Raw genomic sequence first — 14,820 nt, forward strand, 5'->3', positions numbered from 1 at the left:
CACTGCACTCCAGTCTGGGTGACAGAGTGAGACTCCAACTCAAAAAAAAAAAAATTGTCTGCATCTAAAACCCCATGTTTTGCTAACAAAGAAAAAATTTTTTTTTAGTTGAAGTCTCACTCTGTTGCTCAGGCTGGAGTGCAGTGGCGTGCTCACGGCCACCACAGCCTTGACCAGTTGGGTTCAGGTGATCCTTCCGTCTCAGCCTTCTGAGTAGCTGGAACCACAGGTACGCACCACCATGCCCAATTTTTTTTTTTTTAATAGATATGAGGTCTCGCTAAGTTGCCCAGGCTGGTCTCAAACCCCTGAGTTCAGGCAAGCCTCTCACCTCTGCCTCCCAAAGTTGCCTGGCCTGTTTTTTTAGAGACAGGGTGTCACTCTGTAGCCCAGCTAGAGTGCAGTGGTGTGACCATAGCTCACTGAAGCCTTGAGTAGCTGAAAACCACAGGCATATACTACTACATCTGGCTCAAAATATTTTTATATTGTATTACAGTTGTTGATGTATTGGAAAACTGTGCTCATAGCTACTTTAAAACAAAAATCATTATTAGACCTGCTGCTGCTAGGTTTTATTATTTAATGGAGCAAATAAATACATTACTATATCACATTTTTAATATTTTGATGATTGCCTTCAATATTTTATTTCTTTACAATCCTATGTATCTTGTGTTATTTAGAAATATTATTCTGAGAAGCAATGTAAGAGAAAAGATGAAAATTTCCCCTTTACTCTTGGAAGGTTCACTGAAAAAAATCAGCTGACAAAAGGCAGATTAATAGGAAAAATGGGCCGGGCTCAGTGGCTCAGCCTGTAATCCCAGCACTTTGGGAGGCCAAGGTGAGTGGATTGCCTGAGTCTGCGGGTTCAAGACCCACTGGAGCAACTTGGCAAGACCTTGCCTCTGCAATACATGTAGTTCCAGCTACTTGGAAGGCTGAGGCGGAAGGATCGCCCAGCAGGTTGAGGCTGCGGTGGCCAGGAGTGTGCCACTGCACTCCAGTCTGGGCAACAGAGTGAGACTCCAACTCAAAAAAAAAAAAAAAAGGAAAAATGGCATAGAAATCTATTAGCATGCATCGGGGAGAATCCTAGAGTGCCTGTGCAATATCTCAGTGAGGTGTGGATGCTTCTATACCCTGCTTCTAGAGGAAGGGGGTAGAGAAGTGTGGATGGTTTTAGGGGAATTCAATGAGCTTGAAGAAGATACAGTGGCCTATGACAAAGTCCGCTGGGCCTGCAGACAATGGCTTGTAACAAAAGTCTGTCCAGGTGTGCTGACAGACTTTAGCCTTTCTGCCTGCAATATGAACCCAGTTCACGAAAACTCAGGGAAGGGACCCAAGGTATTTGTTTTCTTCTTTGGCGGGTTCAGATTTTAAAGAGATACGGGAACTTGGAATAACAATTTATCCTGTACTTTGCGACAGACAGGCTTGAGGGACAAGGGGAACGTCAGAAAGACCATGAGGCTTCTTCACTTCCGCATGTCAAAGCACCATATTTTGGCATATTGGTTTCTGAGCTCCAGCGAAATCCACAGTTACTTCCAAGGGCATTTGGTAGCTCTGTTCCGACTAGGACTTCACTGTGAAGTCTTCAACCATCACTTGTTAAGAACCCAGCTAAGTTTCTCTGAATTCTAGGTTTTGCTGCGGTTGGCGGTATGGAAGGCCTGAAGGAGAAGTACTTCTTGGCTCTGGCTAGCAACCGGAGTGAGAACAGCAGCTGTGGGCTGCCCCGAGAAGACGCCTTCCATATTTTCCGAGACCCGCTGACGTCTGATCTCCCGTGGCCGGGGATCCTATTTGGAATGTCCATCCCGTCCCTCTGGTACTGGTGCACGGATCAGGTACAGGACAGTGGGCTGAACAAGCTTCCTTTCCTTCTTTTTGCTCATTCAGTCATACTGTGGAATGACTGAAGTCAGTGCTTTTGTCAGTCTCTTATTTACATCTCCCCCCTTGACTTTGCCTTCCTCTCCATGGTTCTGCCAGCTCTTTTCCTCCTTGCTCTTGCTCATGCTAATGGCGAATCCAAAACAGCCGATGTGAGGGGAAAAATCAGTACATCCTGCTTATTATCTGGAGAGATCTAGGAAGCAAAGGAGATGATACATTTTAAATGGAAGATAAAACTTCTATCAGACATTGTTTGTTCAACAAACACTTTCTAGGTGTCCTCTGCATACCAGGCACCCCTCTGAGCACTTACAAATCAGGAGTGGGCCAGGTGCAGCGGCTCACACCTATAATCCCAGCACTTTTGTTACGGTCCCAGTAATGATCAACTACTCTCCTTTGATACTGATGCATCAAAGGGACAGGGAATTGGCAGAAAGTAGTCCTTTCTTTCTTTCTTTCTTTCTTTCTTTCTTTCTTTCTTTCTTTCTTTCTTTCTTTCTTTCTTTCTTTCCTTCCTTCCTTCCTTCCTTCCTTCCTTCCTTCCTTCCTTCCTTTCTTCCTTTCTTCCTTCCTCCCTCCCTTCTCTCTCTCTCTTTTTGTTTGACAGAGTCTCACTCTGTCGCCCAGGCTGGCGTGCAGTGACATGCTCACGGCCACTGCAGCCTCAACCTGTTGGGCTCAGGTGATCCTTGCCCCTCAGCCTTCCAAGTAGCTGGAACTACAGGTGCACGCTTCCACACCTGCTAGTTTTTTTTTTTTTAATTTATTGTAGAGATGAGGTCTTGCCCAGTTACCCAGGCTGATCTCAAACCCGTGGGCTCAGGTAGTCCTCTCACCTCAGCCTTCCAAAGTGTTGGGATTATAGGCGTGAACCCGGCCTCACTGCCCCTTTAAGAGAGTGGACTTCTCCTCCTTAGCAAATCTCAGGCGGGAGAGACCACGGTACAAGTTCACACTAACGGCATGGGCCTCACATTTAACAGGCCTGGGGTCAAATTCAGGCAGCATTATCTTGGGACACATTTAACATCCCTGAGCCTCCGTTTCCTCATCTGTTCCTCATCTGTTTTAGATTTTTTTCTTTTTTCTTTTATTTATTTATTTATTGTAGAGACGAGGTCTTGCCAATTTGCCCAGGCTGGTCTTGAACCCTTGGGCTCAGGCAATCCTCTCAAATTGCTGGGATTACAGGCATGAGCCATTGTGAGTACTCCTCATCTGTTAAATGAGGTTACAACATTCAGCATGAGGAATTTGATCATAGCCAATTTGTTGCAGGGACATTAAATTCGCAAACCATTAAAAACATTTACACTCCATGGCAGGTACCATTAATACTCTTATTTTATATATGAGGTCCAGAGAGGTTAAATTACTTGCCCAAGGTCACACAGCTTATAAATGTTGGAGCCAGGACATGAACCTAGATAGTCTGGTTCTAACCTGTAATTGAATCTCATAATTTGATAGTATATGTAACATACTGAAGTCTGTGCCTGGCATAGAATAAGCACCCAAAAATAGTTAGTCATTATGAAGATAAAGGTCATAATTAATAAGTGTAAACCCCTTCCCTCCTGTTAAAATCATATCCCAGGCAGGGGATGGTGGCTCATGCCTGTAATCTCAGCACTTTGGGAGGCTGAGGCAGGAGGATTGCATGAGTCCAGGAGATCAAGACCAGCCTGGGCAACATAACAAGACCCCGTCTCTGCAAAAAAATTAAAAAACTAACTGGGTCTGGTGGCATGTGTCTATAGTCCCAGCTACTCGGGAGGCTAGGGTGGAAGGATCGCTTGAACCCAGGAGGTTGAGGCTGAGGTAAGCCATGATCGTGCCGCTGCACTCCAGCCTGGGTGACAGAGTGAGACTCTGACTCAAAAAAAAAAGTACATTTTCACAATGGTTTTTGTAACTGCTCTTGACATAGCTTGTATTTATTTATTTATTATTTATTTATGTATTTATTGAGTTGAAGTCTCACTCTGTCACCCAGACTGGAGTGCAATGGCTGCTCCTGGCCACCGCAGCCTCGACCTGCTGGTCTCCTGCGATTCTTCCGCCTCGAGTAGCCGGAATTACAGGCATGCACTACCACTCCTGGCTGATTTTTTGATTTACTATAGAGATGAGGTCTTGCTGCCCAGGCGGGTCTCGAACCCTCGGGCTCAGGCAATCCACTTACCTCAGCCTCCCAAAGGCGCAGGGTTACAGGCTGAGCCACCGAGCCCGGCTGCTTGTATTTATTAATAGCTACAAATAATTCCTTGAGATTCTTCAAATCCTTATTCTAGTGAGTACCCCTTAAAGGCCACCTCCAACCCACCCCACATTGCTCAAGAGCATGAGGACTCAGTTCACGAGGGCTTGAGCTCCTTCCAAATGCCAGACAGACCAATAGGGCCCAAAAGTTCAAGCCTTCCTGTTATGGTCCGAAAAATGCTCGGCTGCTCCCCTTGATACCAATGAATCAAAGGGGCAGAGAACTGATAGAAAGCAGTTTATTTCTGAGTTCAAATCCAGGAAGCAGGGCCAGACTTGAGGTCTTTCTAAAATGGTTCTGTTCACCCTCTAGACTTTTACAGTTTACTTTCATAAGTCCAGAGTTGCTAGTACCTATACATTAGCCACGTGACCAGCAAAGCATTGTATTGAACTTTAGTTTCAGCCCCATTTATCGATAGTGACATTTTTGGGTCCAGATTTCCTGGTGTCCGGTATAAGAGGTCTCGCATAGCTCTTATCAGCAGGCCAGGCAGAAGCGTTAATCAAGCTTGCTATAGAGTAAAGGAAGTTTACAAGGCCTAAGACATCATGCATTATGCAAAAATTATGCAAATCACAAAACTGACGATTACATTGATACTATATTATTCAAACTTATCTCCACTCAGAAAAAGGGAGTAAATGGGGATTTGCATCTTGAACTTGATTGGGTATGGATTATAGGGAAGTCAAGGATTCTCTGGAGCTACTTACGGGGAGTGCATGGGAGATAAGGGGAAGCACACCTTTTATTAGCTCTTAAGAATATTATTCAGGAATGTACAGGAACACTTGAGCCCTTGCCATACCCTTCTCTAGGGACTGACATTAGCGGGTCTTGGTATCATTTCCCCACTGTCAGTTGAAGCCATGATATCTATCATGGGAGTAGCTATGTCATGCTGACTTAACGTAAATGTACGTATTGCCGGGCCCGGTGGCTCAGCCTGTAATCCCGCGCCTTTGGGAGGCTGAGGTGAGTGGATTGCCTGAGCCCGCGGGCTCGAGACCCGCCTGGGCAGCGAGACCTCATCTCTACAATAAATCAAAAATTAGCCGGGCATGATAGCGCGTGCCTGCACTTCCAGCTACTTGGAAGGCTGAGGCGGAGGTCGAGGCTGCGGTGGCCGGGAGCAGCCACTGCCCTGCAGTCTGGGAGTGAGACTCCAACTCAAAAAAATATATAAATAAATAAATATAAATAAATGTACGTATGGTTCTTTCTCTCAGCTGGCTTTCATGCTTTATAGATTTAATTATGAGCACAGTAATTTAAAAAATGCATCAGGTACAAAGCGTGATGTAATTGCTATTAAAAACGTTGTTAGAAAGAACTTCCCAGGTCGGGTGTGGTGGCTCATGTTTATAATCCCAGCACTTTGGGAGGCCGAGGAGAGGCCTGAGCCCATGGGTTCAAGACCAGCCCGGGCAACTTGGTGAGACCTCCTCTATGCCATGCTGACAACATAAATGTACGTATGGCCGGGCTCAGTGGCTCAGCCTGTAATCCCGCGCCTTGGGAGGCTGAGGTGAGTGGATTGCCTGAGCCCGCGGGCTCGAGACCCGCCTGGGCAGCGAGACCTCCTCTCTACTATAAATCAAAAAATTAACCAGGCATGGTAGCACACACCTGTAGTTCCAGTTACTTGAAAGGTTGAGGTGGAAGGATCGCCTGAGCCCAGTAGGTCGAAGCTGCGGTGGCCGTGAGCATGCCACTGCCCTCCAGCCTGGATAATAGAATGAGACTAAGACTCAAAAAAAAAGAACTTCCCTATGCCTGAAAGGAGGCCCTGTAACCCTGATGGGAGCCAAGAAAATATGTGGGAAAACCAATCAGATATTTCCAAGCACCTCTTTAGCATAAGCATCTGCATCGCCTATATAGCATTAATGCTGGTTTTCATTTGGCTTGGCATCACTGTGATGTTCCCTGATTCACCTGGGGTGAAAATGTAACACTCAGTATGGATAATGGCACATGTGCCCCTCTGAGACGTAGTAAGAATTTCTAAAGTCATTCAGTTTTGTAGCACTGCCTTACACACCAGTCATTTCAGTATTAATTATTTTTGCTATTGTTCAAGGTTCACTGTGTGAACTTAGCTAAGGCTTCAATGTGGAGGGACACACTTTCCAATTCTATATTGGCTAAAAAGAAATTAAGAGCATAATCATAAGATTTAAAAACAGATCTAAAGGCTGGATGCAGTGGCTCAAGCCTGTAATTCTAGCACTTTGGGAGGCTGAGGCGAGGGGATTGCCTGAGCCCACGGGTTAGAGAACAGCCTGGGCAACTTGGCGAGACCTCATCTCTACAATAAATCAAAACATTAGCTGGGCATGGTAGCACTCACCTGTAGTTCTGGCTACTTCTTGGTTGAGGTGGAAGAATTGCCTGAGCCCAGCAGGTCGACACTGGGGTGGCCGTGAGTGTGCCACTGCACTCCAGCCTGGGTGAGAAAGTGTGACTCCAACTCAAAAAATAAAAAATAAACCGGGCTCGGTGGCTCAGTCTGTAATCCCACGCCTTTGGGAGGCTGAGGTGAGTGGATTGCCTGAGCCTAAGGGTTCGAGACCCACTTGGGCAACTTGGCGAGACCTAATCTCTACAATAAATCAAAAATGAACTGGGTGTGGTAGTGCGCGCCTGTAGTTCCAGCTACTTGAAAGGCTGAGGCAGAAGGATCGCTGGAGCCCAGCAAGTTGAGGCTGCGGTGACCGGGAGCGGCCACTGCACTCCAGTCTGGGTGACAGAGTGAGACTCCGACTTAAAAAATAAATGAATAAATAAATAAATAAATAATAGAAATAAAAACAGATCTAAGGTTGGGTGCGGTAGCTCATGCTTATAATTCCAGCACTTTGGGAGGCCGAGGTAAGAGGATTGCCTGAGCCCATGAGTTCAAGACCAGCCTGATGAGCCCTCATTTCTACAATAAATCAAGAAAAATTAGCTGGGCATGATGGAGCATGCCTGTAGTTCCAGCTACTTGGAAGACTGAGGCAGAAGAATAGCCTGAACCGAGGCTGCGGTGGCCGTGAGTATGCCACTTCACTCCAGCCTGGGTGACCGAGTGAGACGCTGACTCAATAAATAAATAAATAAACAAATAAAGAAATAACTAAAACCACATCTAGTTCATTGAATGTGCAGATAGGGCAGGTGGCTGTGCAGATAGGGCAGTTGGCTATGTTCACTTTTTGAAGAGTGCTATATTCATGTCCTTGGACCCATGGAAAGCCCAGAGTGCATCACCAATGCATGTGGTGGGAAACCAAGGCCATAAATGAGTACCACAGATTCACTGAGTCCTGTTGCGAGCTCACCAGTATACCCCTGGCCTCTAAGTCCAATCGGTGGCAAACAAATCGCTGTCCTTCAGGACGATAAGGTTTTGGCATTGTTCTAAAGGGAGCCAGCCCATGTGTTGAGCTGCATTCACAAGATCCTGCCTTGAGAAGTTTTTTGTTCCCGACACAAGGGGGCTGGTTTGTTTAATCTACCATATTCAAGTGTGAGCCATATTACCCCATCCCATATCTGATGAACCCCTTCCATGGTTTGATAATTGAGACTCAGGGCTTCAGGCTTACGCGGATTATGTTGGTTAAAAATTACTCCAGCCTGGGCGACAGGAGTGAGACTCCAGCTCAAAAAAGAAAAAATAGTATATTGTCTCTTATGGTAGATCAGCATGAAAAGGTGAAATCATGGCCTGGTTCGTTTATAGTTTCCTTCATGGGCCATTGCTGCTAGCTAATTCTTGTTAAGTCATCACTGTTAGCTGCTTGACTTCCCACTCTGAACTCTTGAATATACAGATCTAACTGCTTCCAGTCAGTCCTCTGGAGGGGTGAAACCCACCAGGGAAGCCCACAGGCTCTTGAGACTGGAAGTGGTCCATAAATCCAACAATTTGAGTCATTGAATATACTAGCATAAGAATAGGCCCACTCTAAATACACATTTCCATTGGTAGTTATCGTATAGGGTAGCAGAACAAGAATCGTAAGAATCATTTTGTTTGTTTAAATAGGAGCTTTAAGTCCTGTACTGGCTCTACTGTGCACTGAGGCTGTGGTACTGGTCCAGGAACAGGGTCTCTCTGTTCAGGCGTATACTTTTTCACTCGGAAATGGTGGATCCAAGGCCTTATGCCCACAGGCTTTTAATGCAGTAGATGAGTGTTGAGCAGAATATCATATTATCCCTTCCTCTTTTCTTGCAGCTGTTGATCGTCTCTCCAATCTTTTTTTTTTGAGTCGGAGTCTCACTCTGTCGCCCAGACTGGAGGGCAGCGGCCGCTCCCGGCCACCACAGCCTCGGACTGCTGGGCTCTGGCGATCCTTCCGCCTCAGCCTTCCGAGTAGCCGGAATTACAGGCAGGCGCGGCCACGCCCGGCTGATTTTTTAATTTTATTGTAGAGATGAGGTCTCGCTGCCCAGGTGGGTCTCGAACCCGCGGACTCAGGCCATCCACTCACCTCAGCCTCCCAAAGGCGCGGGATGACAGGCTGAGCCACTGAGCCCGGCTTCTCCAATCTTTTAACATCACTTGCTCCCCTGGGTAGAAGGGATATCTGGGTTCTCCGTGGCCCCCGAAGTTCCTAGGGGAAGTAAGTTTATAAACCATGGTTAAATTTTGTCTCAAATGGAAACATTTTCTTATGAGCACCTATTTCTGTGGTCCCACTGCCTTCAGAGGTATAGGAAAAAGGCCTACCATAAACAATTTCAAAGGGACTTAAATTAATCCCCTTCAGGGACTGACTTGGACCCTGAGCAATGCAATACCAAATACCTGTGTTCAGTTTCAGAAAGATTCCTAGTGATTACTATGCTAAACCATGAATTGAAAGGTTGGGCTTTCCTAGTCTTACATCTGGTGGAGTTTTCTTTGGATTTACTGAGGAGTGGGTTAGGCTGCCGCTTGGCCTGCAGTGAAATGTAATTTTTAAAATGTCTGAATGCCTCCTAAAACCTACCTATGGGAAGTGTATCTATGTCTAACCTGTGCTAGCTACCCTGCCTCAATTACTTCTTCCTTAGAGATTTTTGATCCCATAATCCTATGGGGTTTTGAGGAGCAAAGCTCCATTTTCTGTAGCTTCTTCAGAGCTGGCAGTGGGCATAGTCCTGCCTAGCCAGAGTTCGAAAATCTCTCCTTGTCTGATCTAGTGTCCAGATATGTTTCAGCAGTGGCATTGTTTATAGGCACCACCTGGAATCCTTGCATGACCATTGTGTGTGCATGAAATTGCTGGATTCTGGAAGAAACACATTTTACCAGACTGTTAAAGAGAATTTAGCAGAATTATAATCATTACAAGAGTCTTAATAAAAGGAATAACTGGTTGGGCACGGTGGCTCATGCCTATAATCCTAGCACTTTGGGAGGCTGAGGTGAGAGGATTACCTGAGCTGAGGGGTTTGAGACCAGCCTGGGTAGCTTGGTGAGACCTAATCTCTATAATAAATCAAAAATTAGCTGGGGATGGTGGTGTGTGTCTGTAGTTCCAGCTACTTGGAAGGCTGAAGGGGGAGGATCACCTGAACCTAGCAGATCAAGGATGCAGTGGCCGTGAGCATGCCACTGCACTCCAGCTTGGGTGACAGAGTGAGACTCCAACTCAAAAAAATAAAAAAATAAAAGGAATAACTGAAGGAAACCCCTCCTTCTTCAGGAAGTAGAATTAAGTGAAGTCAGGTATACATTTTGACAATTTAGATGGTGGCTGATTGCCTTTTATACAAAAACTGCAAGACCTGCGGTTATTAGCATAACTTAATTTCTGTGACTTTATTATAAGTACCAACTTTTTGAGTTTTTAATGTATTTCTGGATTATAGTGGCAACCTGACAAATTTTTCTGGACTATAACTTGAACAAGGCACTCAAGTGATTATAAAATTTGAAGAGAAATCTGAAAATGTTTGGAGACTTGCACCCAGAAAAGACTTCACAATGTAATTCAAATTATAGAAAATTATAAAACTAAAGAAAATGAACAAGGGAATTTAAAACAAGTGTATCAGTTTCTTTTGAGACAATTTTTCAGTTTCCATTTCTGTTAAAGACAACTTATAGTGGTCTACTTATTTAGACTTAATATGTCTTATTTGCACATAAAGTGTAATGAGATTACTTGCCATGTAGGCCCTTTTATTTTTGTTTATTTATTTTTTATTTTTTGAATTGGAGTCTTGCTCTGTCACCCAGGCTGGAGTGCAGTGACACACTCATGGCCACTGCAGCCTCGACCTGCTGGGTTCAGGTGATCCTTCCGCCTCAGCCATCCAACTAGCTGGAGCTATAGACATGTGCCACCACACTCATCTAATTTTTTGATTTGTTATAGAGATGAGATCTCACCAAGTTGCCCAGGTTGGTCTCGAACCTGTGGGCTCAGGCAATCCTCTCACCTCAGCCTCCCAAAGTGCTGGAATTATAGACATGAGCCTCTGCACCCAGACCCATATAGGCCCTCTTAAAATTAGCTTTGTTGGAACTTTTTCCTATAAGGAATCTCAGATTAATTTAAACTTTAATCTTAATTCTCTAAAGCAGTCTGTTTTGAAATATTATTTCAGCTAGAGCCTTGGTAAAATAACCAGTGTTACAAAAGAAAACAAATCCTTATTGAGCAAACAATCATACTTATCTGTGGGAAAAAAACCCTGTTAATTGCTCCAAGAAAAAAAAGATTTTTCTTTTGACTCTGAAAAATATAGCAAAATAATTGGTAGTACCTTAAGTAAAGTTATAAAATTATTTGGTTTTATTAATTCAGTTTGTGCAATTAACCCTCGTTTGGTTAGCAGTCTTTTTTTTTTTTTTGAGTTGGAGTCTCACTCTGCTGTCCAGTCTGGAGTGCAAGGGCATGCCCATGGCCACTGTAGCCTCTACCTGCTGGGCTCTGGCAATCCTTCCACCTCAGCCTTCCAAGTAGCCAGAACTACAGGCATGCACCACCATGCCCGGCTAATTTTAGATTTATTGTAGAGATGAGGTCTCACCAAGTTGCCCAGGCTTGGCTCGAACCCATAGGCTCAGGCAATCCGTTCACCTCGGCCCACCAAAATGCTGGGATTATAGGCTGAGCCACCGAGCCTGACCCAGATTAGTGTTTTATTTATTTATTTATTGAGTTGGAGTCTTACTCTATCGCCCAGACTGGAGTGCAGTGGCCGCTCCCGGCCACCGCAACCTCGACCCACTGGGCTCCGGCAATCCTTCTGCCTCAGCCTTCTGAGTAGCTGGAATTACAGGCACATGCTACCATACACGGCTGATTTTTTTATTTATTGTAGAGATGAGGTCTCGCCCAGTTGCCCAGGCGGGTCTCGAACCCGCGGGCTCAGGCAATCCACTCACCTCAGCCTCCCAAAGTGTGGGATTACAGGCTGAGCCACCGAGCCCGGCTTAGTGTTTTAAAAGAATACTTTTACTTTGATATAATGACGTTTTGGTCTAACATCAGTGATTGATATTAATGGTAAGTTTACAGATATAACTTTTTATTTTTGCAAACTAGATTGTTCATAGAATTCCTTTTACACATTTCTTTCCACAAACCTTCCACATACCATCTTTGACACGTTCCTACCATTTTTGACATGCTTGATTCTGTTTTTGTCTTATACTTTCCTTCTTTCAGATAACTTTTCACTCCATTATAGGACAAAAATCTAACATAAAAGATCCTCTTCTAGACAAGATTATTCTTTTTCCTTGTATCCTTTTTTCTTACCAAAAACACTTTTACACCAACAACTTTTTTTTACATCTTTCCTTTGTTTTTTTGGTTTCTTTCTTTTTACCTTTTTCATAGATAACCTTTTACATTCCTAATTTGAATTAACCTTTTAGTAACTTCTGATTAGAGATTAGGTGAAACATCTAACTTATGGAACACCCTCAACTCCCACTAGGGAGCAGGTGTCAGGAGAAAGAGGTTCAGTATGAGAACAAGGGCTAAAAACTTAGCTTCAGTATTAATCAAGAGATTATTATGGACCCCAGTCATGTCCATACAGACCCCAGGATTCTCTGGGGTGATGGCAAACAGAGCGCTGGGCTGGGCCATGGTCCTCAGGCCCCTTCAGTCAGTGGCATCATTATCGAGCTAGGTGTTCCCCCTCCCCTTAAGGAGAGGCCACACGGTCTCTTCTAGTAGCCTTCTAGCCTGCATGATGAACAAGGTCCTGGAGGCTTAGCCTTTGAGGACAGTTGTGCTTCAAGTGCCCAGACTGACTGCATCCATAGCAGATACCATTCCCCTTAGCAGGCCTTTTTTTTTTTCAAGTTGGAGTCTCACTCTATCTCCCAGGCTGGAGTACAGTGGCATGCTCATGGCTACCACAGCCTCGACCTGCTGGGATCAGGCAATCCTTCCACCTCAGCCTTCCAAGTAGTTGAAACTACAGGTGTGCACCACCATGCCTGGCTAATTTTTTGATTTATTGTAGAGATGAGGTCTCACCAAGTTGCACAGGCTGGTCTCAAACCCCTGGACTCAGGCAGTCCTCTCCCCTCAACCTCCCAAAGTGCTGGGATTGCAGGCTTGAGCCACTGTGCCCAGCTTAGCAGGTCTATTCTTACTGAGCTCTGCCATTAATGACAACGGTCAGTAGGTCTCCCTGCTTTTTGTCTCGCTGGTACTCATCCTGGAGGCTTTCTCCTTTTTTTTTCCTCCCGATGTCTCAATTGTTGAAAACCTTAAATGCCTCCTCTATTAATTGGAGGCTTTTGAAGCTTTTGTGGGGGATAGGTATAGCTAATTAGCTGATTAAAAAGTTTCTAAGAAGATTTGCTCTTCCAGCATATTAATGTCTATATTTATATATTTTTAATAGCTTTTACTCACCTTTCTTGGAAAAGAGCAGGATCATCATCTAGACCTTGTGTGATTTTCTTTATCTTGGCATAATTAACAGATTTGACTATATGTTTCTCTATGCATTTCTTGATACACACAAGCATATGATCACTTCTTGCCATATCAACCCCTCCCCATTGGCAATTACATTGGGGGTCAGCATTAGGACCAGTTACCATTCCGATTGCATACCTATCTGGCTGTTGCTTAACCATTATGTCAATGTACATTTGCACTGTTTTAAAAATGCATTTTTTCTCCTCTGAGGTGCAGCAGGTAGCGAAAATAACATTAACACCACCCCAAGTTAGATCAAAGGTGAGGGTTAGAGTTTGAAATTCCTTAAAACTGAGATGCCCAGCTGAAATTTTTGATTTATTGTAGATACGAAGTCTTGCCATATTGTTCAGGCTGTCCTGGAACCCCTGAGCTCAGGTACTCCTCCCATCTCCATTTCCCAAAGTGCTGAATTACAGGCATGAGCCGTTGAGCCTGGTGCTACCTAATCTTAATTGGCATTGTGCCAGAAAAAGGGATGCACAACCATCTAATTCCTGTCTTTCCATTTGCAATCTCCCATAATGGATACGTTGGTTTAGGAGGAAGATGGAACGTGGTTCCACTGTGTGTGGTTCCCACAGGCCTGGGTTCCTTTAGAGGTACAGGATCAATGGGCTTGCAAGGTAGAAGGGTAGCAGCCTGGGTAGAATTAACAGGGGGTTCCTTAGGCTGAGCCAAGGCCAAATCAGCAGGAGGCTCTGCTCCTCTGCCCATGGTGACCCAGTGAAAGCTCGAAGATAGCACCCGAGATAACAGAGGGTCATTGAGAGAGTCTTCTTCCTTCTTAATCTGAGTATGCAGAGCATGACTGAATAAAATTCTGTCTGCAGAGTGCTGACATAAAATCATAAAGAAAATCTTACAGTCCAAGCAGTGGTGTTATCTAGCATTAAATTCTAAAATAGGGTGTTGAAATATACTATATGCTTCCAAGAGACCTTCGAACAGTTCTACAGGGACAAGCAGTTGCTCGCAATCTCAGGCAAGGCTTAAACCTTTAGAAATAGACTTACTTTTGAGTAAGCCGGCTGCTAGCGCTTGAAAACAAAAACAGTCTATTAAATTTCTTAGTTGCCAGAGGATGATTACCCTTTCACATAAGATTGCAAAATTTTGCCAGGCTCAGTGGCTCAGCCTGTAATCCCGTGCTTTGGGAGGCTGAGATGAGTGGATTGCCTGAGCCCGCAGGTTGAAGACCTGCCTGGACAATTTGGCAAGACCTCATCTCTACCATAAATCAAAAAATCAGCCAGGCGTGGTAGCGTATGCCTATAATTCCAGTTACTCGGAAGGCTGAGGTGGAAGGATTGCTGGAGCCCAGCAGGTCGAGGCTGTGGTGGCCCGGAGCAGCCACTGCACTCCAGTCTGGGTGACAGAGTGAGGCTCCAACTCAAAAAAAAAAAAAGAAGATTGCAAAATTTTTTCCTCCAAGGTTAGCATCAACTTGCACTGAGTTAACAAAAGGCAAAGTAGCATATAAGAGATTTCTAAGTTCCTTTACAGGTGGATTAGAATGAACTCCCTCAGAATCCATGAAGGAGAATGCAGGCTAAGGAAAGGAGAGAATGTGGTCCCAGGAAAGAATTCAAGATAACCAGTAGCATTATACACGCATAGCAGGTGCCTTTTGCAGATCTTTTTTTTTGAGTTGGAGTCTCGCTCTGTCACCCAGGTTAGAGTGCAGTGGCACGCTCATGGCCATCG

At 44.7% G+C, this 14,820-nt stretch overlaps 1 protein-coding gene across 6 annotated transcripts in view; it reads left to right on the top strand.

Annotated features, from left to right (window-relative positions):
- SLC5A11 (solute carrier family 5 member 11) overlaps positions 1–14,820 on the top strand; it is an 86,352-nt gene that overhangs the window by 41,590 nt on the left and 29,942 nt on the right. For all 6 annotated transcript variants that reach the window (XM_021718786.1, XM_008070488.1, XM_008070490.1 and 3 more), the window contains one exon: positions 1,654–1,859. In XM_021718786.1, coding sequence (XP_021574461.1) covers positions 1,654–1,859 — 206 coding nt within the window. The remainder of the gene's footprint in view (positions 1–1,653; positions 1,860–14,820) is intronic.

This window comes from Carlito syrichta, unplaced genomic scaffold (genome assembly GCF_000164805.1).
Source record: "Carlito syrichta isolate Samal-C Ts95f unplaced genomic scaffold, Tarsius_syrichta-2.0.1 Scaffold313449, whole genome shotgun sequence".
NCBI lineage: Eukaryota > Metazoa > Chordata > Mammalia > Primates > Tarsiidae > Carlito > Carlito syrichta.